This window comes from Aspergillus terreus, genomic scaffold (assembly GCF_000149615.1).
Source record: "Aspergillus terreus NIH2624 scaffold_9 genomic scaffold, whole genome shotgun sequence".
Lineage (NCBI taxonomy): Eukaryota > Fungi > Ascomycota > Eurotiomycetes > Eurotiales > Aspergillaceae > Aspergillus > Aspergillus terreus.
The window spans coordinates 1,240,007-1,263,091 of NT_165932.1; the positions used below are offsets into that span (position 1 = coordinate 1,240,007).

Genomic DNA, 23,085 nt, shown 5'->3' on the forward strand with positions numbered 1-23,085 from the left:
TTCGTCGCATCTCAAAAGTGTTTTCACTTTTGCCTCCTTGTTCTTCTTCTTCCTCTTCTTCTTCTCCGTCCATCTTTCTTGCGCGTCCTCATCCTGCCCCTCCCCGACCCGTCTCTGTCGCTCTCAGCTCGTCATCATTCGAGACCACCCCCGACTATCACATCTTGATTTACCTCTCTCCGAGCTTTTAATAGAACCTACTCATGGCTTCTGTAAGTCTCCACTGCTCCAAAGCTCTCTCTCTCTCTCTCTTCCGGTCTCAGTTCTCGTTGAGCGAGCGAGCTCATTGTATGGTTGCTTGCCAACCACGCGTTCTATCTCCCCGTCTACGCGCCCAACCTCATCCCGTCGGCATCTCGTGCTAACGCTGTCGTTCTCTGCCGCTAGCCTCGTCCCCCCCACAACTTCGGCCCTCAAGGCTATTCTCTCCCTAACGGTGCCTCCGGTCCTGTCCCTGGCGCCGCTCCTCTCCTTCCCAACAATGGTCGAATCATTCAGAATGGCCCCACCAGAGTCCTGTGCATTGCCGATGTTCGAGGTACGGGTCTCAATCCACGCCGGATGGCGCGCAGTTGGTGCTGCGAGAACGGACCTGACTGATCGTTACACAGGGAATCTGAAGTCTCTGAATGAGTTGGCCAAGCAGGCCCGTGCGGACCACATCATCCACACCGGCGACTTTGGTTTTTATGACGACACTTCGTTGGAGCGGATTGCGGACAAGTAAGCGGATCCATGCCACCTCCGGGACCTCAGCTCTCCTTCACCAACGCAGCGGCGGCTAACGTCTACATCATCACATCATAGAACCCTGAAACACGTAGCGCAATACTCCCCGTTGCTTCCTGAAAATGTGAAGCGCAGCATTGCCTCGACTCCGCCCCAGCAATCCATCAAGCAACGTTTCACCCCAGACCAGCTCCCTCTCTCAGAACTCCCGATGCTGCTCGACAAGCGGCTTACTCTTGATGTCCCTGTATACACGGTCTGGGGTGCTTGTGAAGATGTCCGGGTGCTGGAGAAGTTCCGGTCCGGCGAGTACAAGGTGGATAAGCTGCACATCATCGACGAAGCGAATTCGAGATTGCTGGACATCGGTGGCGTGAAGCTCCGGCTCCTGGGACTGGGAGGTGCCGTCGTGATGCACAAGCTGTTCGACAATGGTGAGGGTAAGACCACTATTGCCGGCGGCCAGGGCACCATGTGGACGACGCTTCTGCAGATGGGTGAGCTTATCGATACCGCCAACCGCGTCTACGATCCATCGGAGACCCGTATCTTTGTTACACATGCATCACCTGCGCGTGAGGGGATGCTGAACCAGCTATCTGTTACCTTGAAGGCTGACTTCTCCATCTCTGCCGGTCTGCACTTCCGTTACGGCTCTTCTTACAACGAGTTCTCGGTCAACCCGTCGCTGGATCACTATCGTGGCAAGCTGGCTGCTTCCAAGGCATCCTTTAACGACGTGTGGGAAACTGTTCGGGGCGAGGTCGAGACGGCTATCTCCTCCAACGAAGCCCAGAAGACTCTCCTGGACAATGCTCTCAACGTGGTGAATCAGATGCCTAGTGTTGCCAACGGTGGAAACCCGTTCGGTGGTCCGACTGCTCCTGGTACTGCGGCTGGCCAGGTCGATGAGAGTGCCTTCAAGAACATGTGGAACTTCAACCTTGCCGATGCCGCCTTTGGTTTCCTTGTCCTTGAGATCGAGGCGGGCCGCATTGCTACAGAAATGCGCGCCCAGGGTTTCAACTTTGCTCACCGCAGTGGAAAGCCTCAGGCCGCCGGCGCCCCCGCTGCTGCTCCTGCTGTGCCGGCTGGTCCTCCTCCCGGCGTGGCGTCTCCGGCCGCTCGTGCTCCTCCCCAGTTCGGTCAGGTCCAGCCTACCCCTGCCCGCACTGGCGGTCCTCAGCAGCAGGCGCCCAAGAACCAGCCCACCGCTTCTCCTGCTCCCGTCATCCCCAAGACCGAGACCCCTCAGCCTTCTGGCCCTGCTCCCGCTCAACCCACCTCTGCGTCCGATGAGAAGGCTCCCAGCACTGATGCGAACGGCTCGGTCCAGCCCGAAAAGTCGACTGATACGCCCAAGGGGGAGAAGAAGCAGAGCAATGGACTGTTCGTGTCTAACGTGGACAATGAGCAGGCGGTGCGCGACTTATTCCCCGACGAGGACAAGGACAATATCAAATCTGTGGAAAAATGGGGCAAGTACAACAACCACGTCGTGAAGTTCGGAACCCCGGAGGAGGCCAAGGCCGCGCTTGATCGTCAGCCTGCCGAGCACAAGAAGCCTAGTCCCCCTGGCCAGCCTCGTAAGCCCAACATCAAGTTCTTCGAAGACCGTGGTAGCCACCGCGGCAACGCCGGTACGTGGCAGAGCAGCAACCGTGGCGGCAACACTCAGCGCGGATACCAGAGCGGCGGTGCGAGCGACAGCGAGGGTGGACGGGGACGTGGTGGCTTCGGTGGACGCGGTCGTGGTCGTGGCGATCGTGGCGGCCGTGGCGGACGCAGTGGCCGGGGTGGTTTCAGCAAGGGTTCAGCCCCGACTTCAGACTCCCCAGCTCCGACGCCCTCTGGTGACAAACCTGCCGCATCTGGTGGGGACGCCTAAGGGATTCACGTTGCTGTTCTGCCTACCTAGCGTCGTTTAATCTTCATTTCCCCTTTTCCATTTTTTGACTTTGTCGTTTCCCTTCTCGGCTGTGTTCTTTTTCCCAATTGCGCTTCAGGCTCCGGATCTTCCAGCCACATGGATGTCTTTGGACACACGGACACCTCCATTGATACTCTAATTTCTATTCTTGTGATATTTGCAAAGCCGGATTGTCTTTCGTCTTCGCCTTTTCTTCCTTCGTCTCCTTCCACCTCCCCTTTTCCCGAACGAGTTGTGCGTCGAATAATACCCTTCGTGTCCATATTTCCAGCAGGCACTCGTCGAGCGAGACCTGCGAGGACCTTTGACCTTCGGGGAAGCTGTTGGTGCGATGCCGCGAGAAGGAAGACCGGAGGATCTATCGGCTGGTTTCGATACTTAAAGATGGGATTTGGTCTGGTTGGTGCGGATGGTGATGGGGTGGGTAGAGGGACGTTACGTGCTTTGAGAATAAAAGATGGATTGGCGATATCGACATCAAAAAGCGACGGCAATAAACCTTTCTACAGGAGGGATTTAAAAAAGAAAAAAAATCAGAAAAAAAGGAGACCCCAATATCTGGCAACTGGAAGAATCCTTTTGTGTACTTTAGCATCTTTGTTTCCTTGCCCGTTTCCTGGGACGCTCAATATCGATACCCTTGTACTTCATACTGTCTGGGTCAGTCTTCGTAGATGGGTAAAGTCCTCGGTAGATAGAGATGGAGCGTGGTCAGGTAGAAAGTTCATTGCGCTGAATTAGAACGAGCTCATGTATAAGGCACCCACTCCAACCCAGGATGAAACCAAATCAACCAACCGTCCAAGAATCCACAATGAAAATAACAATCCAGAGACACCGGCTAGACCGACTAGCTTATTGTCGTTTTCCGTTTTCTTAGTGCGAGTATCAGAAAGGAAACATTGGCAGAGGAAGGTCAAAAACGAGAGATCAGATCACCACCACGCGCCTTTCCTTGCTATACATGTATATCGAAGGGACCGACTCTGGCGCTTGTCCTGTACATTGACTCCAAACTCGAAACCCGAAGAAGCATACCCCGACATATCGCTTTCCCTTGGTATTTAAATTCCCAGTGTTTTAGATTTTTCCCGTGCTTGCTCGTGATGACATCAATTGCAGTATCGTATATGATCGTAGAGGGTATATAGTCCATGATTAGATTGATAGTCGGCTGACTCAGTGCGTTGCGCGGCCCATGATGTCGTCGACATCCTTCTGGTTCACGACCACGCCACCCTCCGAGCAACGGGCCTTGGTGCGGAGCTCCGAACAGAGATTGTCGACGTCGATTTCGCCGTTGCGGAACTTTTCCATGGACTGGAGACGATCCCTGTCAAGAATGTCAGTGACTGTTTGGACTGAAGACTGGGGACAAGCAACGAGCGAAAAGAACGTACCATATCTTCGTGCAGCTGAGCATCTGGGTCTTGTCCTCTCCCGGAACCACCTCGTCTTCATCCAGCTTGTCGTCGATCAGGGAAATCAGGTCTTTCTTTGGTTGCTGATGTCCCAACTCGCTGAAGTTGTGCGAAGGACTACCCAGATCCGGTAGGGGGAATGCATCGTCAAAGAAAGTGCCAAAATCCTGAGACAGGATGGCATCCTGGGGCTCCCGCCAGTCGCCAAACAGGACCGGGTCAAATTGGCCTCCGTTCTGCTGGGCCAGAGAATCGAGTCCGGGGAACTGTTCGGCTTCTCCGGCCTGGCCGGGAGTGTTTGAGACGCTTGGACTCTTATTGCGCACCGCTGGAATAGGGTTATTGATGTTGCCGCACGCGAGGCCCAGCTGTGCGCAGAAGGATTCCTGCCCATCAATGGTGTTATAGGTACAGGTATGATGGTGGTTGTCCTGCGGCTTGTTGGCTGGAGAGTTGGTCGACGGCTCGGGCGATGTGCCGCTCGAGGACAGTAGCTGGCTTTGATGTGAATCGGACGAAGATGACGGAGAGTCCGAATTCGACGCATCGTTTGTCGACGTCGCCGCCCTATGGTAAAGAGGCTTGGGCAGAGCCGGGCTCCTGGTGGACCCTTGGGAAGTGATGGGGGTGCCTCTGGTTGATGGGACCGAGGTGGCTGCAGGGGAATTCGTCTTAAGCGGGGACAGTCCGGCATTCCTTGCGGTGTTGAGAGAATCCCGATTCAAAACACCCGGGACGTTGGAATCGGATCTCCGAGCGGTGGGGGACTGGCCTTCCTGGGGCTTGTTCTGGTTCATCTTCTGCAATTGGTTGTTGTTGTTGAAGATGTGCGAGCCAGGGAGATCACCAAACTTGGGGAAATCAAACATGAAGTCGTTGTTATTCAGGCCATACGTTCCGCGGGAGTGGGCTCCGGGAATGGCATTGATAGCGGAAAGCCCGTTGCCACTCGTCACCCAGGAGAGGCGCTTGCGATATTCCCGGAGTTCTACTTGCAGACGTTCGACTTGGGCCCGCAGCAGGCCATTTTCCTGGTTGGCGTTGTCTGAGGCCTTTTGCAGTTCTTCGACCTTGGTCTCCAGGTCCTTCAGGTGCTTTTCTTTGCGTTCACGGAAAGCACGCTGAGCGGCACGATTCTGCGCCTTGCGCTTCTACAGAACAGGTTAGGAATAGACGATTGGTGGGGTTAGCAGCAGGACTGGAGCATACCGAAGTTGGCTCCGAAGTCAGCGGTTTGCGCCCCGGCTTCTTGGCCGTTTTGTCGTCACTTTCCCTCCGTTTCTTGCCGGATTCTTCATTGTCGTAGTCGGAACGACCCTCCAGATCCTTGCGCTTCTCACCGGGTTCGTGGTCGTCCGAAAGCACTCCGGGTATATCACCGATAAGATTCTCGGTGCCGTGAAAGTCGAAATCGAGCTCCGGGTTGAAGTCGAGGAAAGGGCTCTCATCATCGCCGAATCCAAGGCCGCCGGAATGGTTCCGGGAGTGGTTGAACCCTGGAGACATGGTAAAACTGCCGGAGGATGGCTGGGCCGGGGTGGACTCAGGTTCGGACTTGGGTTGAGGGGTTTTGGACTGATTTTGCGGCTGTTTTTGAGAAGGGTTGTTGGAGGATAGCGCAGCAAGCAAGAGACTCTGTTGATCGGGAGAAAGATAGAGGCCTTGTTGGTACAGGGAGTTGTAGTCGGTCATGTCGATTGATAGCTACCACTAGGCTGATGGGCGTTGGAGGAGGATTATTGACACGGATTGGCTGGTCGACTAAGCCTGAGAGACTGATGAGATGGTAGGGCCGGGCTTCCCGCCCGTTGGTTGTATCGGATCACTTGGAAGAGCGGTGGAGAAAGGTGGGAGGCGCGACGAACGCGAACCAAGCAGAGGGGTGATAAGAGGGGATGGAACGGGTGGAGGGTTAGAATCGAAGAGAAGAGGATGGGGCTGGTGAAGACTAGAGACAGGACATCCACCGCGGACGGCAGTGGAAGAGAGAGTGAGGGATACGATGAGGTGGAAGGAGTGACGATAGGAGGCAAAAACCGGACGGGGGGTTTCAGTCAGACCGGAAGGAAATCGGAGGGGGAAGAAGATCGGAGAAACTAGGCAGAAGGGGGATAGCGAAGGCAATGACCTCAGAGGACAAGCGAGAGGAGAGAAGAGAAGAGGAGAGGAGAGGAGGAGTGGTGTCAGCTCGTATTATTGGGAGGGGTTTTGAGTTGACGACTCGGAGTTAAGGGGAGGAAGTGGGCAGGACCAAGAGACAATTGGGGGGGTGGCAGACAGACTCGGGTCGGTGGCTGAGAGAGGCTGGAACACGACCGAGAGATAGACTGACTGCCTAGGAAGTAGGGAGTAGGAGGAGGCGTAGTAGGATAGTAGAGGAGGGAGGGTACGGAGTAGAAAGAATGAAACGAGGTGGAGGAGGATGAGGCAAAGAGGGGATGCTGTTTCCGGTATGGCGTGGATTGCTTAGAAATCAGGCCAGACCATCGAAGATTCTGACTCATTCTGCACGAGGTTTTCTGTGGAGATAAGTCGATCGTGGGAAGAGATATTAAAGGATCAGGTTATCTACTAGGGTCTACCATAATTGACCTCTTCTACTCGTATACTATACTTCTTCTCTGATACTTAATTGGAATGTAGCATAGATACTAAGGGCCTCCCTGTAGAAGAGATGAAGTCATTGCACGTGATTCCCCAATCAGGCAAGCGCTTATCAAGATTGATCTCCGTCTCGGCCCATCACGAACCACCATCACCACCATTATCTCCCTAGTACCCATCCCCTCCATCTGCATCAACCCTCACAATCATGGCGGACGTCGCGTCTCTCGAAGCCGAGGTCAAGGAATTCAAGCTTCAGGTGTGTTCCTTCCTCTCCTCAACCTTCCGCCTTGCGTCTTTTGTCTTTCGCTAACAGTCCCAGCTGGAAACCGTCCAATCCAGTTTGCAGGTAGACCCAGACAACACGGAACTACAGAGTCTCAAAGCTGAGCTGGAAGAACTCATATCTCTCACCGAAACCTCTATCGCCGAGCTAAAACCTTCCGCCCCCGCCCCCGCGGCATCCAAGCCATCGCCTCCCGTTTCCAATCACAAAGCCTCAGCTGGAAGAGAAAGTAGCGGGTCTCAACATTACGCCCGGAAACCTCTAGACAATGATCTCCCTCCGCCGCCACCCTCTCACCACCAACAACCGCCTTCTCCCGCATCCTTCTCCGTCAACGAGAATGTCCTCGCTCGCTGGGTGTCCGGCGACAATGCCTTCTACCCCGCGCGCATCACCTCCATCACCGGCTCCTCCAGCAACCCGGTCTACATCGTCTCGTTCAAGTCCTACGGCACGGTAGAATCGCTAACCGCAAAGGATCTCAGACCCATCTCCGGCAGTGACTCGCGTAAGCGCAAGGCTGATGCAAGCTCAGGCAGTTCCGCTTCCCAATCTCCTGCTCCTCAACCCCCTCATGCGAGCGTCATCTCCGCCGCCGCAGACATCAATCCCGCGCTGGCGAATGAGGCCCGTCGGGAGCCCAGTAAGGTCAGCGATGGGCCTGCCCGGCCCGCCAAGGCCCCGCGGAAGGTCAAGGCCAACAAGGAGCTGGAAGAGGGTAAGATGAAGTGGAAGGACTTTGCCAGCAAGGGGAAGCTGGGTCGCAAGCAGAGTATGTTCCGGACGGGAGAGGGGGTGAATGCTCGAGGTAGGTGTACGCATGATGGTTATAGGAATCTAGGCTGACATGGTGCAGTGGGCTTCACTGGGTCCGGTCAGCAAATGCGCAAGGATCCTGCGCGAACTCGACATGTTTACCAGCAAGCCGATGAGGACGGTTATTAAAAGCAACCCACGTGAGGAAGGGTGTTGATCTGGGTTATGATGCGGGCTTGCATTCTTCTCCTGACCTCTCGTTCATGTTCACTCTTATACCAAGATCAGGAGTTAGTTGATTTGCTAACGGACTATTGCTGGCAGATCAGTCATGTCTAAGGTCTTGTCGTACATAGATCTGACCGGAATAAGGATTGGCATTTATGAGCTGGCTCTGGCCTTTCTGCTGCGGATAATCTTATAAAAAATAGTCTCCCAGTAGCGTCATCACCGGTAGTTCATCTGTACTCGATAGCTCCGTCGGGGGACTGCACTCCGCTCGATGTCATGATTTTGCCCGTACAGCATAGAGCGTGCATGACGGATGAGGGGTAGCCTCGTTACTCCGCATGTCTCCGCCGTATACCAATGCGGATTACCCTTCCTCCTTTGTCTCGTCCACCACACCACCATCATGAGCTCATCCCAGCCCGTTTCGATGCCCTGGATCCGTCTGGGAGAAGTTGATCCCTCCGCGTCGTTGACGCCTCCTCCGGCACAATTCCCAGAGAACACCTCCGCCGCAGAGCGAGCGTCCATGCGGTTCGCCGTCAGCGGGAACGCCGCGTGTATGCACCTGTCGTCTTGGGCTCGGTAGACCAGGCTAACAGCGCAGTCACCGGCGGCGCCGGCATGCTCGCCCTAGCCTCTGCCCGTGCCTTGTTGGAACACGGCCTCGCGGGCCTCGCGCTCCTCGACCTCCCGGCGGCTTTGGAGAAAGGCGATTCGGCCATCACCACGCTCCGTCAGGACTTTCCTGCTGCGAAGATCGTCACATTCCCGTGCGACGTCACCGATGCGCAGGGTATGAACACCATCGCGCAGCAGGTGCGCGACCAGCTGGGCAGCGTCAACATCCTCTGCTGTTTCGCGGGGATGGTCAACTGCGTGGCCGCCGAGGACCTCGCCATTGAACAGTGGCGGCGTGTCATCGATGTCAACACGACGGGGTCATGGATCGCCGCTCAGGCGTTTGGACGGTATCACCCCTGTCATTTATTCCCTGAGAGATGATTCTCACAGATATAGGGAGATGATCTCGGGTGGCCGGGGCGGCAAAATCGTCCTCGTCGCCTCCATCAGCGGCCACCGGGTCAACTTCCCGCAGCCGCAGATCGCGTACAACGTCTCCAAGGCGGCGGTGTTGCACATGCGCCGCAGTCTGGCGGCGGAATGGACGCGCTACGGCATCCGGGTAAACAGTATCTCGCCGGGGTACATGGACACAGTGCTCAATGAGGGCGATGATCTCGAGCCGTGGCGACAGATCTGGTCGGAGCGCAATCCCATGCGGCGGATGGGATCGACGCAGGAACTGACAGGGCCGGTGGTGTTTCTTTGCAGTGATATCGGGGGGAGCTATGTGAATGGGGCGGATATAGTTGTTGACGGTAAGTCCTCGGCTTTTTGCATGGTATATACTGACGGTCTTAGGTGGTGGCTTGGTCTTTTAGATGAATAGATTCAAGCAATGTCTATATAAGTCAAGTTACTATACAAATCACAGTCTAAATACACCATCACTGGCCGATCGCAACCCCCGTATAGCACCCATTATCATTCCGCACCACAGTCTTCACCCCGTCCTTGACACGGTACACACTGCCACCCAAGTCTGCAACATATACCTGCTTCCTCGCATCCAGCTTCAACCCAATCGGCTCATGGAACTGGCGGGCCAGGATCTCCATCGAGGTCTTCAATGCAGCCTTATCCACCTTGCCATCGCCCACCACGACCCGGTTCAACGAGCACCCGGTGGGATGCTCTCCCCGGTCCGTCCAGTACAGCGTCCGCTCTTCCTCATCAAACTCCAGATCAATCGGCTCCGGCAGCCCGTCGAGCACCAGCTCCACGTCCTCGCGAGACTCTGCTCTCTGCCCGGCAGGCACCTCAATCCCAGCGCGGAAGATCCGTCCGCGACCACTCTTACTCGGACCCTTCTGCGTCCAGTACACATGGCCGGCGCGCCGGTCCAGCGCAGTCCCCACACACCACCGCGTCATATCGGCCCGCTCGACGGCATCCTCCAGCGCGCCCGTCCGCACCAGCACCTCGTGCCCCGTGCCGTCAAACCGCACCCGGTGCACGCTCATCCCCTCGCGGTCGCAGAAGTACACGTGCTGCGTCGTGTCGTCCACGACCAGCTGCTTGGGGGTGTGCACCGTGCCCACTGGCAGCAGCGTGCGCACGTCTCCGCCATCCAGCGTCGCCGAGTGCACTGATCCGTCGTGCGTGGACATTGCCCGCCCCATGTTTGTCCAGAAGATGCGGCCCGTCGCCCACGACACGTCGATCCCGTCCGGGAGCGACTGCCCCGTGACAATAGTAGTCGTCCTGCCTGTCGTCGGCTGGAACTTCAGGATCTTGCCGGCTGTGGGGATCTTGCTGATATCGGCGTTGTTCGAGCCGAGACCGACGTCAAGAAGATAGATCGTCGCCTCCTTGCCTCCATTACCTGCCCGTTCATCCGCGGCGTTGGGCGGCCCATACAGCCCGCCCTTGTCGCTCTTCAGACCCAACCGGCCCGCATTGAGATACTTCTCGCGCAGCCAGTCCACCGTCATGGCGCCGTCCAGCCCGCGCTCCTGGACATAGTTATCCTCAATGAACGCAACAGTGTCCAGCCCGATCTGATCCATCAGCCGACACGGCGGCAGACTCTCGGGCAGCTGGAACATATGCTCCCAGAGGACATCGATCTCCTCCGCGGAGCTCACCCCCTCCGCCAGAATAAACAGAATCTCGCGCTTAATCGCCGCCCACAGCCGGTTAAAAATAAACCCCGTCGACTCCTTCCGCGCCGTCACCGGCACGGTCCCGCACTCGCGCAGCACCCCGCTCAGCAGCGGGAACAGCGCGCCCTCCGTCTCCCCGTCCGTCATGAGCTCCACCGTGCGGATCGCCGGCGGCATCGTGAAGTGCATGTTGAGCACGCGCGCCCGCCGCGCGCCCCGCACCTCGTCCAGCATCAGCCGCGACTTGAACGAGCTGCTGTTCGACGCGAGGATGCAGTCCGCCGGCGCCGCCCGGTCGACCTCGCCGAACGTGCGAATTTTCAGCGCCAGTTTCTCCGGCACGGCTTCCACCACGAGCCAGGCGTCGGCGACTGCGTCCGCGATGGAGGTGAAGGTCGACATGGCGCCGGGGACGGGTTTGTCCGGCGTGTGTGCGGTGAACTCGGCAATGTGCGTGGCGATGTATGCGCGTGCGTCGGAGAGGGCTTGCGACGATGGGTCTCGGATGTGCACTTTGTACCCGCCGGCTGCGAAGACGGCCGCGATGCGCCGGCCAAGCACGCCCGCGCCTAGTATGACGACTGGTCTGGTTTTGGAGGGTGTGATTGTCATTGTCTTTCTGGTGGTAGTATAGTATGAAATGTCAGGGTGTGGATGTAGGTAGGTAGTGGCTGCACACAGTACCAAATCAGGTCGCAGTCGCAGTCGTAGTCGCGCATTATATACCGCTCTTGAACTGACTTCACGTCATCGTCGACGATGATGTGCCGGGATACCGAGATGTCTGTCGTGGACGGCGTCGGACGGGCTCGGAGAGCGTCGGACTCGGAACGGAGATGGTTCGGAGTGGGTTCTGGGTATAGATCAGGGACTACAATACCTTCGGGTGTCGGCACGGAGGCTTACGACGGGGTGGTTTGCTTTCTAGATGGGGCATGCGCTCCCGAGTACTCGTCGAGCAGTATTACTATGTTGAGGTATCGTTGCACCTACACTATGATGAGAAGATCAGAATACACCAGTGTCTATACACTGCTCCATCTACCCTATTAACGATATAGACATAAACATGAAAGTAGATATAAGAATATGATACACTCTATTTTCTAAATCTGCTCTGCCCGTATATGACACTCCAAAGTAAAGATATAAGCAACAAACATCCATTCTATACATCTAAAAACAAAACACCTGATCCCCTGCCTTAGCCACAGCCCCAGGCATCGCCCACCCCATCCCCCCCAACACCTTCTTCATCGCATCCACCATGGGCGGCGGCCCGCACAGCAGCATCCTATGCTCCTCCGCCGGCATCGGCATATGCTCCGCGATAAGCCCCTTATCCACAAACCCCCTATACCCGGTCCAGTTCTCGCCCGGCCGGCTCAGCACATAGCGCACCTCAAACCTCTCCGGATAATCCCTTGCAAGCGCATCCAGCTCCGCCCGCAGCAGGATATCGTCCTCGGCGTTGTTCGCATACAGCAGCGCGACGCGCGTGTCGGCGTCGGCGGGGTCTTCGCAGATCGCCCGGATGAGCTGGTACATGGGGGTGATGCCTGTGCCGCCGGCGATCATGCCGATGCGTTTCGCGTAGCGACGCGAGTACTGCATTGCGCCCTTGGGGCCGCGGATGTCGATCGTGCTGCCGGGTTTCATCTGCGCGAGGTGCTGCGTCATCGTGCCGGAGGGGTAGACCTTGACCAGCAGCTCGATGCGGCCGCGGTCGCTGTTGTTGGAGATGGGCGTGTAGGAGCGTGTGACGGCGGTGCCGTTGATCGTGGCGCGGAGCGCGATGTGCTGGCCGGTTGGGAGGCCGAGGGTGTCGTCTGCGTGTGGCAGTGCGAAGACGAGGTGGTAGACGTGCGGGGCGATCTCGGTTTTGTGCGTGAGAGTGAAGGGGCGCCATTGGCGCGGGTCGAGGGGTGCTCGTCGCGGGGTGTTGAGGGTGTAGGTCTTGCGCAGGCGGATTAGGCGTGCGGGGGATGCATGCCGGCGCGGCGCGTAGTGCGTGAACTCTTGTTGCACGTCCAGCTTGGTGGACACCCAGAAGCCGAGGCCGATGGTGGCGCTGAACTGTGCGATGCTGGCGATGCCCACGCCGGACCAGAAGCTGGCGCCGTCGCTACCGCCGGGCCCCCGGGGGAGCGGGCTGGAGGAGATTGTGGAGCGCGCGAGCTGCAGGACTTGCGAGGGTGTCAATCCTCGACGGTAGGCGGTTGCGATGGCGGTGCCGAGAAGCCCGCCCAGGCCGAGTTTGACTGCCGTGCGGAGGAAAGATCCCCTTGGGGAGGCCTTCTTCACGTTGACGGCAGCCGACTGCGAGACTTGCTCGAAGTTCGGGCGGTAGATCTCGACGGCTTCGGTTTGTTCCTGAGGATGTCAGAAGGGGAGTTGCAGGTTGGGGGAGCGTAAGGTACCTCGGACGGCAGGTCGCCGACATAGTACGGCTCGAGCTGTTCACGCGCTTCGTCCGAGTGTCCGACTCCTTCGAAGGCTTCGGTGGCGTCCGTGCCGGCCACCTCGACGAGCACTTCTGTTCCGCCGGGATGGTCGTCCAGGTACTTGGTCACATCGTACACTGTAGAGGTTAGTCGTGGTCTAAGGCCCGGTGGAGGCAGACTACCTTTGTTGTGGAGGACGATCCAGAGATCGTCGGCGGTGTTGTGCTTCTGGACCTGTTCCAGGGTGAAGGTCGCCATGTTGACAGCGTAGATAATGCTTGTGCGAGTCTGCCAGACGGGTCCAATATTTATTATTTATATCGTGCCATGTCTCGACAAATGCCGTCTTCCGTCTTCCGTCTTTTCCAGATCTCCGCTGACTTCGGCATCCCGATATGCCGGGCGAGTTTCGTGCGAACTTCGGCCGTCCGGGAAGCCGAAGAAACTACGATGGTGAAACAGACGGATATTCGGAATGAGGTCTTGTTCAGACAATAGATCTGATATAAAGTCGGCTGTAGCCAGGTGAGTCGTCCTGTCAGTCTCTATACCCGAACCAGTCATCAACCATCATGCAGTGTCACTTCTACCTTGTAGGAGACGACGTCTCCACGGCGCAGTCTCTCGACGTCGACGCCCGATGGAAGTTCGAGGACCTCCAGCGCGCTGTCGGCGGCGTGTTCCACGTCGCACAGCCGACGGGCATCTCCTTCCACAGCGACTCGAATGAGCCTCTCACGACGGTGGCCGACGTCCTCACGGCCGCATCCGCGCCGACGGCCCCCGTCGGCCTGCGCATCGATGGCAACGCAGTGCAGTCGCCGCAGGGCCCTCCCGGCCTCCCCCTCGTAGGCAGCTTCTACGAGATCTTCCCAGACCACCTGGGCAACCACTATCGCCTCTTCCGCAAGTACGGCCCCGTCATCAAGACCACCAACATGGGCAAGACGATCTACCTCACGGACGACCCGGCAGTGGCGGCGGTGTGCTTGGCCGAGTCGGCGTACATGACCAAGAAGATCAACTCGGACCACCCGCTCTGGGGCGTCAAGGACAACACGGCCATCTTCCTCGGCGACACGGAGACGGAGAACTGGCGGCTGGCGCACAAGTACCTGCCGCCGTCGATGGGGCCGAAAGCCGTGCGGCACTACACGGGGCTGATGCAAGCGTGCGCGCGCAAGTCCCTGCCCGTCTTCGACGAGCTGGACGCCCGCGACGAGGCCTGGAACGTCTATCAGTACATGCTCAAGCTGGCGTCGCAGACCGTCGGTAGCTTCTCGCTTAGCAAAGACTTCGGCCACTTCGACTCCATCGACAGCCCGCTGCACCCCATCGTCACCAACATCGCCAGCCTGCTCTCGCTCAACAAGAAGATCACCGCCCGCGGCGAGTGGTACCGCCATCTGCCGTTCGGCGACCCCGCCCGCCTCCGCCACGTCCAGCACACCATCTACTCGCTGCTGCAGGAGCAGATCGACGCCGTCGCCGCCGAGTCGCGCAGCGCCGATGCCCCCATGGCCGACGCCGCGCTGTCCGCCACCTGCGCCGTCGACTACCTCCTGCACGCCGTCGACGACAAGGGCGAGCGCTTCCCGCCGGGGCTCATCCTCGCCAATGTGCTGGTCGTCACCGGCGCCGGCTTCACCACGACCTCCGCCCTGCTGTCGTGGCTGATCTACTGCCTCGTCACGTACGAGGGCACCCAAGACCGGCTGTACCAGGAGCTGGTAGAGTACGGCATTGTCGGCCCCAACGGCGAGCGCAACCAGACCACCTGGACCCCCGATCTGGCCCACAGCCTGCCGTACATGGACAAGTTCGTCAAGGAGACGCAGCGCCTGCACAACGCCTCCTTCCAGCCCGGCCGCACCTCCAAGACCGATGTCGTCCTCCCCGGCGGCTACCGCCTGCCGCCCGACAGTGTCATCGTCCCCGCGCTGTACGCCATCCACACCAACCCAAAGATCTGGCGCGATCCGTTCCGCTTCGACCCGGACCGCTGGGACACGGACGAGGTAAAAAACCGCCACCGCTGCGCGTACGTGCCGTTCGCGACGGGCCCGCGCGGCTGCATCGGCTTCAACTTCGCCCTGCTGGAGGTCAAGATCCTGCTGGGCGAGCTGCTGAGTCGGTACGAGTTCGTGCGCGAGGGCCAGGAGGCCATCGATTACGACCCTGAGTTCCAGCTCATCCGGCCGTTGAACTTTTACGTGCGTGCCAAGCGGCGTGTGTAGGTGCACCGCGTAAGCTGCATCTGTCATTTGTGTATATAGCCGATAGACCATAGAGCGTATATTAGAGATTCAAAAGTAGTGGATTCGCCCAGTCAAGCATCGTAAATAGTTAGCCGGAACTCCGGCTGATCTCCCGGAGAGCCTTCAGCGCCCGGGAATACGGCCCGAAGTAGCGCACGTTGGTGTCAGCATCGCGCCACTCGGAGTCTTTCTCCTCCTTCTCGAGTACAGCGGTCAACCGCTGCACGAGGAGGTCTGGCTTTTGCCGGTCATCGACAGGCATGTCGCTGAGACTCTTGAGCGTGATGGCGCAGCTCACGGCGTTGTGCACAAACGCCCACATGCGGCACACGCTGGCAGAGAAGCGGTGCAGATCGAGGAAGCTCTCGACGGCCTGCATCGCGCGCTGCACGCAGTCTACCGCTGCAGCCGTGGTCGTTTGATCGGCTGCGTCTGCGTCCACGCCATCCAGGTATACACGGTTGAGCCGACAGGCCACATAGCCGAAGTGGACGCCCAGAGCCAGCCGCTCCAGATGGTTCTGCACCGAGATGCAGCGGCGCTTGTCGGTAAGGAAGGGCGCGGCGGCGTCGCGGATGCCGTCCAGCTGGCGCTTGGACTCGCACATGCTCTCGAAAGGATCCTGCATGTTACCGGCTGTTTCCTGACGGGCTTTATCCTGGATCAAATGGCTGATGGTGAAGACGCATTCTTCGTACGTGAGGCCGTCGGGGTTGCGGTGGTACGGGACCGGACAGGTCATGGTGATGGTGCTGAGAGGGCGGTCGTATATGAAGGATAAAAACGTATCTTGCAAGATAACCGTCCACCTGGTACGTCGATTAGATCTTACCCGCGAAAATACAAGTCTACATACCATAGCCTGCTTCGCTGGAACTGCTCCGCTGCCGGCAGGGACGGACACGCTTCGTGAAGCCCAATACTCTGCGCCAGTCGAATGGTCACGCCTGACGCGTCAGTCTACCAGAGCCAGACTCCCAGCGCACAACTTACCCATTAAAATCCACGCGCTGTTCGTGTCAAGGTTATTCCGCAAGCAATGCCCAATGAGCACCATGGCCTGGATCTGGTCCAGATTCGTCTGGTTGAAGAAGTTGGACATGCGCAGACACTGCATCGATGAGCAAACTGCCCCGCATCAGCACACCCTCCTTCCGACCCAACAGCGCCAACTTACTCAACACTTTCGACCGCAGGTCGCGCTCCTTGATAGGATCATCCGAGAACTGCACCCCACACGCCAGCACCGCGAACAAAAGCGCTAGCCACGACGAGTCCGGTTCCTCGGCAGGCGCCAGCGCGCGCTGGTCCAGGAACGCAAACAGTGCGCGTGCAAACTGGTCGATCGACGCCAGCGCCGGGTAGAACGGGTGCGCGGTCGACTGGTACGCCTGCCAGTACCTGCATCATCTATTAACCTGAGTCCATCTCCCAAGAAACGAAAACCCTACCGAATCACATCCGAGTCGTCGGGCAGCGTCTTACAGACATCCCGGACGGTGGCCTCCGCGCCCCAGAGGTCCGTGAATGAATACGCGCGCGGCACGCACTGTTCGATCAGCGCATCATGCAGCGAGAGGTCGCCGGCCGTGGCGGATGCGGTGTGTCGACAGCCCAGCGCCAGGGGCGCATCCGAGTGTCGACCGAGGTAAATAGTTGCGCCGGTGGCGTCTTCGACGACGTAGCGGCCCGGCGACTTGCTCGCGGGCCGGACGCGCATGCCGGGCCGCTGGACATCGCCGGCAGACAGCGGACTGGGCTGCGATGCGGGCGTGGATGTCGTCGTCGTTGCTGCCGCGGCGGCGGTAGCGCGAAGATCCGCCTTCAGCGACGAGATTTGCTCCTCGATGGATTCCAGGCGGGCGATCAGGGCGGCTGTTGCATCGCCTGGGGCGGCAGTCTTTGGGTACCTGCGAAAGTGAGACGGGTGGATTGGACGCGGTGTGGATGGCTCACGTTGGATCTAGATTCGGAGCGGATGGACCCTGGGAATGAGCAGCCGAGGCGGGAGGATGGAGATCCTCGTTCCCGAGGCCGGAAGACGTCGGCACACGGCACAGCTCGGGATGGTTGCGTTTGACGCAGCTGGAGCAGGGGACATGGCCGTCGCAGCGGACCTTGCGATGTCGACAGGGGAAACAGGACCGGATGCCTCGAGCTTTGCGCTTGTTCTTGAGCAGCTCGCGGACCAGACTGGTGTCGTATGGGTAAGCGCTGTCGGCCATGGTAGGAGTGGACGTTATCTCATGGCCCGTTACTGTGGGATACCTGTATCGAATTATATTCAGGTCGATTGGGTCCGGGACAGAGTAAAGGAGAGATGTGGTGGTTTCTGGAGGTTGTCGTCGAGATCGTGGTCGATGTATCCATCATGCTACCCGGTCACGTGTGTTTTTATCTAACTGAATGCCTCAGGAATCAGGGTCGCGTGTCAATGATTCAACTACACGAACACACAGGTCTACGCAGACTGGATAAGCTTATCAAGAATCCTCAATTGTAGAGACCGTTGAGGTCAATGCTGACCGTAAATACGTATCAACAATCATGCTATCAACCAGACGCCGCGCTCAAAAGACCCAAGACCATCCATCCATCATCGCTTGCGCCCAAAAGCAGTCAGAAATCAGACCCATCTCGTGCCTTTTTAAGGTCCTGCCGGAACCCTCATTCCCAACCGCGCGTGATCGTCGTGAGGCCGTCGGAGTCACGGCATACATACTCATACAGTGCATCAAGATAATGGTACAGACAAACGAGAATAGACAAAAGGAAACATACGGACAAATCAACGAAACATACAAATCAGTCAGTTTTACCGGACAAACTCGGTCCAGACTGTAGTCAGCCAGCCAGCGGAAACACCCAAAGCGGGTGAGATCGTGACCGGCAGCGGTTCGAACTCGCATCCTTCCAGGAAGGCGAGCACATCTTCTCCACCCAGACTCGTCGTCCAGGGACCGCTCGAGCCCAGGTGGTCCATCCCATCCACCGTCATCGGTGGCGAGGCCCCCGGGTGACCGACCGAGCCCGGGGGTGGGAGCAGCGGCAGACCAGACGTCGTCGCATTGATGGGGGGGAGAGATTGGGAGTATGGGGGAGGGGGAGGTTGTTGTCGGTTATTCAGCCACGAGTTCAGTGGCTGAAGTCGGTTGGACTGCGGCGGCATGACGCTGTACTGCGAGGTCGGGCCCGCCGAGGTGGTGGGAGGCGGGCCATACGAGCCGGAGGGGGCAATCGAGGGTAGGGTCGGCGAGGAGCTGTTGTATAAGCCACCCTCGGGGTGATGCTGCAAGGATGGGAGAGAGAAGGGCGACTGAGACTGCAACGAGCGGCTTGGTGGCAAGGGCAGGCTCGGTCGGCGCTCCCCATCCGGCCCAGGAAGAGGCATGCCGGGGCTATTCACGGGGACCCAGGATTCGCGACGGCCCCCCGCACCGTCCAACGGTGGCTCGCCCGCATCTCCAGTCTCGCTGCGAACGGCGTTACTACCGGCGTCGCTGAGGTTCGTCGCCCGGTCACTGGCCGCGGCGGCACCATCCTCTTCCGGAGCGTTCTCCGGCAGTTGATCCTCGATCGAGCCAAAGTCCAGGAACAGTTTCTCGATGAGTTTGAACTCGTCGAGACCGGCACGGATGCCGTTGGTATGGGCGTCCATCCCATCGACCATGTCGACCTTGCGCGACTGGCGGCGATAATCACGCTTTACTTTAGAGAAGTAGCTGTGGACGCGGTTCAGGGTCCGGAACCATCCCCGGGCCATTTTCAGGCGCGCACGCATCTCCCGCAGGATATCGATCACCTTGCGGGCCTGCAGTTGGCCTTGATGGTTGCGGTCGCCGGTGGGTTTGGGACTCAAAACGCCGTCGGGGTCCATATGCGGGAAGTGAGCCGCATAGATACCGAGAAAGGCCGCGTGATAGATGGCGAAACCGACCAACGGGCTTTCCACTAGGACGCCGCGTTCCTGGCAGGTGACCACCAGCTCCATCACTTGCCGAGCCGCGCTGAAGAGCTCGCGCGCGCTCTCGCGCCAGAACGCCTCGGAGACACCCGTCTTCTCGGCGGGAAAGAGAGGCTCGTCGAGCGGACCGACCGGCTCGGCGCACCGCATGGGCAAGAAGGGAATGTACGCGCGGTGGAGAACAATCATGGACAAGAAATAGACCACATGCATGACGGTGTAGGGGGCGAGGGTGTTCTTGTACATGATATGGGTGTCTGTATTGCGTGGGGAATACTGCAGATTCCGCGACAGGCCATCCTGAAACTCCCCCAGCATCATTCGAAGCTTGGAGAAGCGCGAATCAGGATGCCATGGGGGCAACTGTTCGTTTCTGTGACAATGGGTTAGACACGATATACCCGGAGAACGAGCGACCACAAAACATACCTTCTTCCGCCAGTGCATGACCACTTGGCGATACTCCCCCAGATGCGGATAATGCGAATAACGCGGCTCAACACCGCCTCTTCGGCACCCACCTCCCACCGGTCAATCTCATCCTCGCTGGAGTCTTTTCTCCGCGAGATGGGCGACCAGGACTTGGGGTCGGACGGGGCCGCGTTCGGGAGCTTGTCATCCCCGAATCCGCCCAGACTCTGACGGATGCTGGGGATCTGCACTCCTTGGGCACCGAAGCTCTGGGGGCGGCGCGCGACCGGCTCACCGAGCCGGGAGGTGCGCACCCGCTCTCCAAACGCAAAGGCATTGTCACTGGGCAGTTGGATGCCCAACTCTTTGATGCGGATCATGCGAGGACGGTACTTGCCGCTGCTCAAACAGCGATCCAGCAGGAAGCACGCCCAAAAGGTCCGACGCTTGGTTTCTTGGGCAATCACGTCATCAGACGTCTGGTCTTTGGGTTCCACAGGGCGTCGGGAGAGGCCAAAGATCTCGGATTCCGCCTTGAGGGCGGGGACACGGAGCGCTTCTCGGTAGAAGACCTCATTTTCCAGTTCGAATGGGAGGCCCATGGCCTGCGACATGCGAATGGCCATGCCCACGTACAACCAGGCACTCTTGCCGCGGCACATGCCCCACTCATGCAGCGCCAGCATGAGCAGGGCCTGGACGCGGGTGAGATCGGGCACGGCGAGGCTGGCGCCATCCGCGCCGGCCAGCCGGCTGCGCAAGGCGGTCGCATAGTATTCCGAGGCCACCAGGGGGTTGGATGGGTTGCCCGGGGCGGCGGGCGAGTGGTAGGCGACGAGTTGGGGGTGGAAGCGAGCGGTGAGTGCAAGGACGCCGAGGGGGAGGAGGGGATTCGGTTCGGATTTGGACGCCGGGGGGCTCTGGGGATCGCGCGTTGTCTCTGGTCGCGCGGGAGCGGTGGAGGCCGTGGTGGTGACAGTGGACGAGGAGGAGATGGAATGGGAGCCCGACAGCTGTCGAATCTGACCCATGAAGGAGGCGGGATGCAGGAAGGGCAGGAGGGTGGCAAAGTGCGACTGGAAGAGATCGAAGACGGATTCCCAGACCTTGATGGTCAGGACGGACGCGTCCAGCACGTCCAGCGACGCTTTGGCGGCATCTTTGGCGGCGGCAGAGACGCCGACGGTCTTTCGGGAGCGCTGACGCTTGGGACTGTCCCAGTCGCCATTGCGATCGTCGCCATCAGCCATGGCGGCGATGTCGCGTTTGGCGGCGGCGCCGACGCCGATAGCCGGGGTGGGGTAGACACATTCACGACCGGAGGATTCGCAGGCGCGACAGGTGGTATCGATGCCAGCGTTGACACATTTGATCTTGCTGCGACGGCAGCGGGCGCAAGCGATGCTCGAACGCATGGTGAGGGAGTAAGCGCGAGAGACGGAAGCCGCCCTCTAGATCGGATGAAACAGGTTGAATCGAGGAGGGTCCAAGAAAGGCGACGTAAGGGGGAAGTGAGGATGGAAGAGTAGAGGGAGAAAGGAGGCCAACAGGCCAGCGAGAGCGGCGGAACACGTGTGCCAGAGGGATGGATGGACGGATGGATGATGGATGGAGGTTGAGTTTGCTTCGTTCCCGCGGTATTTTCTCCGGTAAGATTTCCCCGGGATTCCGGACGGGTCAAATGATAGCCAGAAAATTAAATAAAATAAAAATAAAAATAATCAATAGGGGAGAAAGACCCGAATGCCGTGGCTGGAAGGATGAAGGCGTTAGCACGTACCACCTGGGGTCACGCAACAACATCCGGTGGACTGACCGTCGTGTACCGATATCTCCTTTCTTTGCCGGTTGTCAATGGTAGGTAGGTCGTTAGATGTCCCGTCGAGGATGTGAGAGAGATACTGGTGGAGGACCCCGTGGTGCGCCTGAGGCAGGAACAAGATCCAGCAGAGTCTGGGGAAACCGGGGTAGAGACAGGGGGGGAGGAGGAGGAGAAAAGGGGAGGGAAAGAGGAGGAAAGAGGAGAGAGAGAAGAGAAAAGTCGACGACCCGAGGGAAGAGGAGGGCAAAGCTAAAATAAAATAAGAATGGGGAGCGACGTGGGTGTGAAAACGTCCGGCGCCGGGGGAAAAGAGGTTCTCCCCAGCTGTGCCCAGTGTGGAGCGGGAAAAAAGAAAAAAAAAAGAAAGAAAAAGGAAAATTGGGACGAAAGGGCAAAGCGAGGCGGGAAGACGCGGAGTGTGGGGGAGCGAGGGTTGAGGGTCGGATTCTAGGCTGTCGACAGATCGATCTTATTGATGATTTATTCAATGCAATCATATGGATTTATCTATATAATATACAAATACATCTATCTATCGATCTATCGATCCATCTTTCTATTACTATCCTACTCTATCTGATTGATGAGTGTATGCGATCCCAGCATCACAGACTGGGGATGCGGAGGCCCAGGCTTAATCCCCAGCGGGTTGGTTAGTCACGCCGGCCGGCGCGAGTGGGGGAGTCCGAGTGCCGAGAATGTGATCCTCCGGCCATTCTTCGACCATGTTGTCATATTGTCCTATTATCCTGTTGTCCTGTTGATCTGAGTTGACGGAGATTCCGGCGTCGACAGAATTACATTAATAACGACAATCGTCCGATCTTCAGAGCAGCGTCGGTCCTCCCCGTCTCGTCTGGTAACAAGAGGCGCCTCGGGATGGTCAGGCGGCCCAGTGCCGACCCGATCGAGCCATTCTCCGGTGATTGACCGTTTCGGTCAGTCTTTGTCTGAATCATCTCTTCGTCATTTTGTCGTTTTGTCCATTCAAATTCTTCTTCTTATTCTCCGATGCTCCCGTCCAGGAAGATGCAAGTTATCCTCCTCCGGGAGTAAGGAGTTAGCAGTCAGCAGCCCGAACCGATGATACCGGTTACCAGCAGCCGTGTGTGGAACGTTAATTCCCATTACCTAAGGTTTCCGACATATTGTCGTCTCGGGCCCCTCGAACAGCCCAGTCCACGATGCTACCCTACCTGGCCGACGGAGTACGTATTAGGTACTACGATTACTAGGACTGACTAGTCCTAGTCCCTGGGTAGGTCGTACCTAGGTACCTAGGTACCACCTGGTACTAGGGCACAACGACAGGGATCAGACCCTACCACACCAGCGGAATCGCCTCCGTCCGATCAGCGATCCGGGGTGCAGCAATCAGTCCCGACCCTTTCCCCCAGAGTAAAACCCGCCATTCACGTTCATCCTCCAGCACAATGAGGGGAAGCCGGCTAATGATGCCCTTTTGGAGGGGCGGTTGGAGGAACCTCGGGTATTGACCAGGCG

The 23,085-nt window shown here is 58.2% G+C and overlaps 9 protein-coding genes across 9 annotated transcripts; 4 read left to right on the forward strand and 5 right to left on the reverse strand.

The window, feature by feature from the left end:
- Nucleotides 1-203: 203 nt before the first annotated feature.
- On the forward strand, nt 204-2,617 carry ATEG_06716 (uncharacterized protein; the record flags this gene model as incomplete). Its single annotated transcript, XM_001215894.1, has 4 exons — nt 204-212; nt 388-538; nt 612-723; nt 808-2,617. 4 exons carry the CDS (start codon nt 204-206, stop codon nt 2,615-2,617), a joined length of 2,082 nt encoding a protein of 693 aa, XP_001215894.1.
- A 1,221-nt stretch (nt 2,618-3,838) lies between these two features.
- yap1 (putative bZIP transcription factor AP-1/Yap1) lies at nt 3,839-5,772 on the reverse strand (the record flags this gene model as incomplete). Its single annotated transcript, XM_001215895.1, has 3 exons — nt 3,839-3,992; nt 4,060-5,231; nt 5,290-5,772. 3 exons carry the CDS (start codon nt 5,770-5,772, stop codon nt 3,839-3,841), a joined length of 1,809 nt encoding a protein of 602 aa, XP_001215895.1.
- A 1,120-nt stretch (nt 5,773-6,892) lies between these two features.
- On the forward strand, nt 6,893-7,915 carry ATEG_06718 (tudor domain-containing protein; the record flags this gene model as incomplete). Its single annotated transcript, XM_001215896.1, has 3 exons — nt 6,893-6,943; nt 7,007-7,778; nt 7,827-7,915. 3 exons carry the CDS (start codon nt 6,893-6,895, stop codon nt 7,913-7,915), a joined length of 912 nt encoding a protein of 303 aa, XP_001215896.1.
- A 568-nt stretch (nt 7,916-8,483) lies between these two features.
- ATEG_06719 (oxidoreductase, short chain dehydrogenase/reductase family) lies at nt 8,484-8,959 on the forward strand (the record flags this gene model as incomplete). Its single annotated transcript, XM_001215897.1, has 2 exons — nt 8,484-8,514; nt 8,562-8,959. 2 exons carry the CDS (start codon nt 8,484-8,486, stop codon nt 8,957-8,959), a joined length of 429 nt encoding a protein of 142 aa, XP_001215897.1.
- A 506-nt stretch (nt 8,960-9,465) lies between these two features.
- ATEG_06720 (uncharacterized protein) lies at nt 9,466-11,295 on the reverse strand (the record flags this gene model as incomplete). The annotated part of the gene is made up of 1 exon (XM_001215898.1): nt 9,466-11,295. One exon carries the CDS (start codon nt 11,293-11,295, stop codon nt 9,466-9,468), a length of 1,830 nt encoding a protein of 609 aa, XP_001215898.1.
- Nucleotides 11,296-11,859: 564 nt separating this feature from the next.
- On the reverse strand, nt 11,860-13,385 carry ATEG_06721 (cytochrome b5; the record flags this gene model as incomplete). The annotated part of the gene is made up of 2 exons (XM_001215899.1): nt 11,860-13,056; nt 13,104-13,385. The coding sequence occupies 2 exons, from the start codon at nt 13,383-13,385 to the stop codon at nt 11,860-11,862; spliced, it is 1,479 nt and encodes a 492-aa protein (XP_001215899.1).
- Nucleotides 13,386-14,065: 680 nt separating this feature from the next.
- ATEG_06722 (cytochrome P450) lies at nt 14,066-16,166 on the forward strand (the record flags this gene model as incomplete). The annotated part of the gene is made up of 2 exons (XM_001215900.1): nt 14,066-15,340; nt 15,513-16,166. 2 exons carry the CDS (start codon nt 14,066-14,068, stop codon nt 16,164-16,166), a joined length of 1,929 nt encoding a protein of 642 aa, XP_001215900.1.
- A 40-nt stretch (nt 16,167-16,206) lies between these two features.
- Nucleotides 16,207-17,610, reverse strand: ATEG_06723 (Zn(II)2Cys6 transcription factor; the record flags this gene model as incomplete). Its single annotated transcript, XM_001215901.1, has 7 exons — nt 16,207-16,212; nt 16,242-16,332; nt 16,379-16,395; nt 16,440-16,513; nt 16,563-16,786; nt 16,837-17,295; nt 17,342-17,610. The coding sequence occupies 7 exons, from the start codon at nt 17,608-17,610 to the stop codon at nt 16,207-16,209; spliced, it is 1,140 nt and encodes a 379-aa protein (XP_001215901.1).
- A 590-nt stretch (nt 17,611-18,200) lies between these two features.
- On the reverse strand, nt 18,201-21,175 carry ATEG_06724 (putative C6 transcription factor; the record flags this gene model as incomplete). The annotated part of the gene is made up of 2 exons (XM_001215902.1): nt 18,201-19,722; nt 19,779-21,175. 2 exons carry the CDS (start codon nt 21,173-21,175, stop codon nt 18,201-18,203), a joined length of 2,919 nt encoding a protein of 972 aa, XP_001215902.1.
- Nucleotides 21,176-23,085: the final 1,910 nt, after the last annotated feature.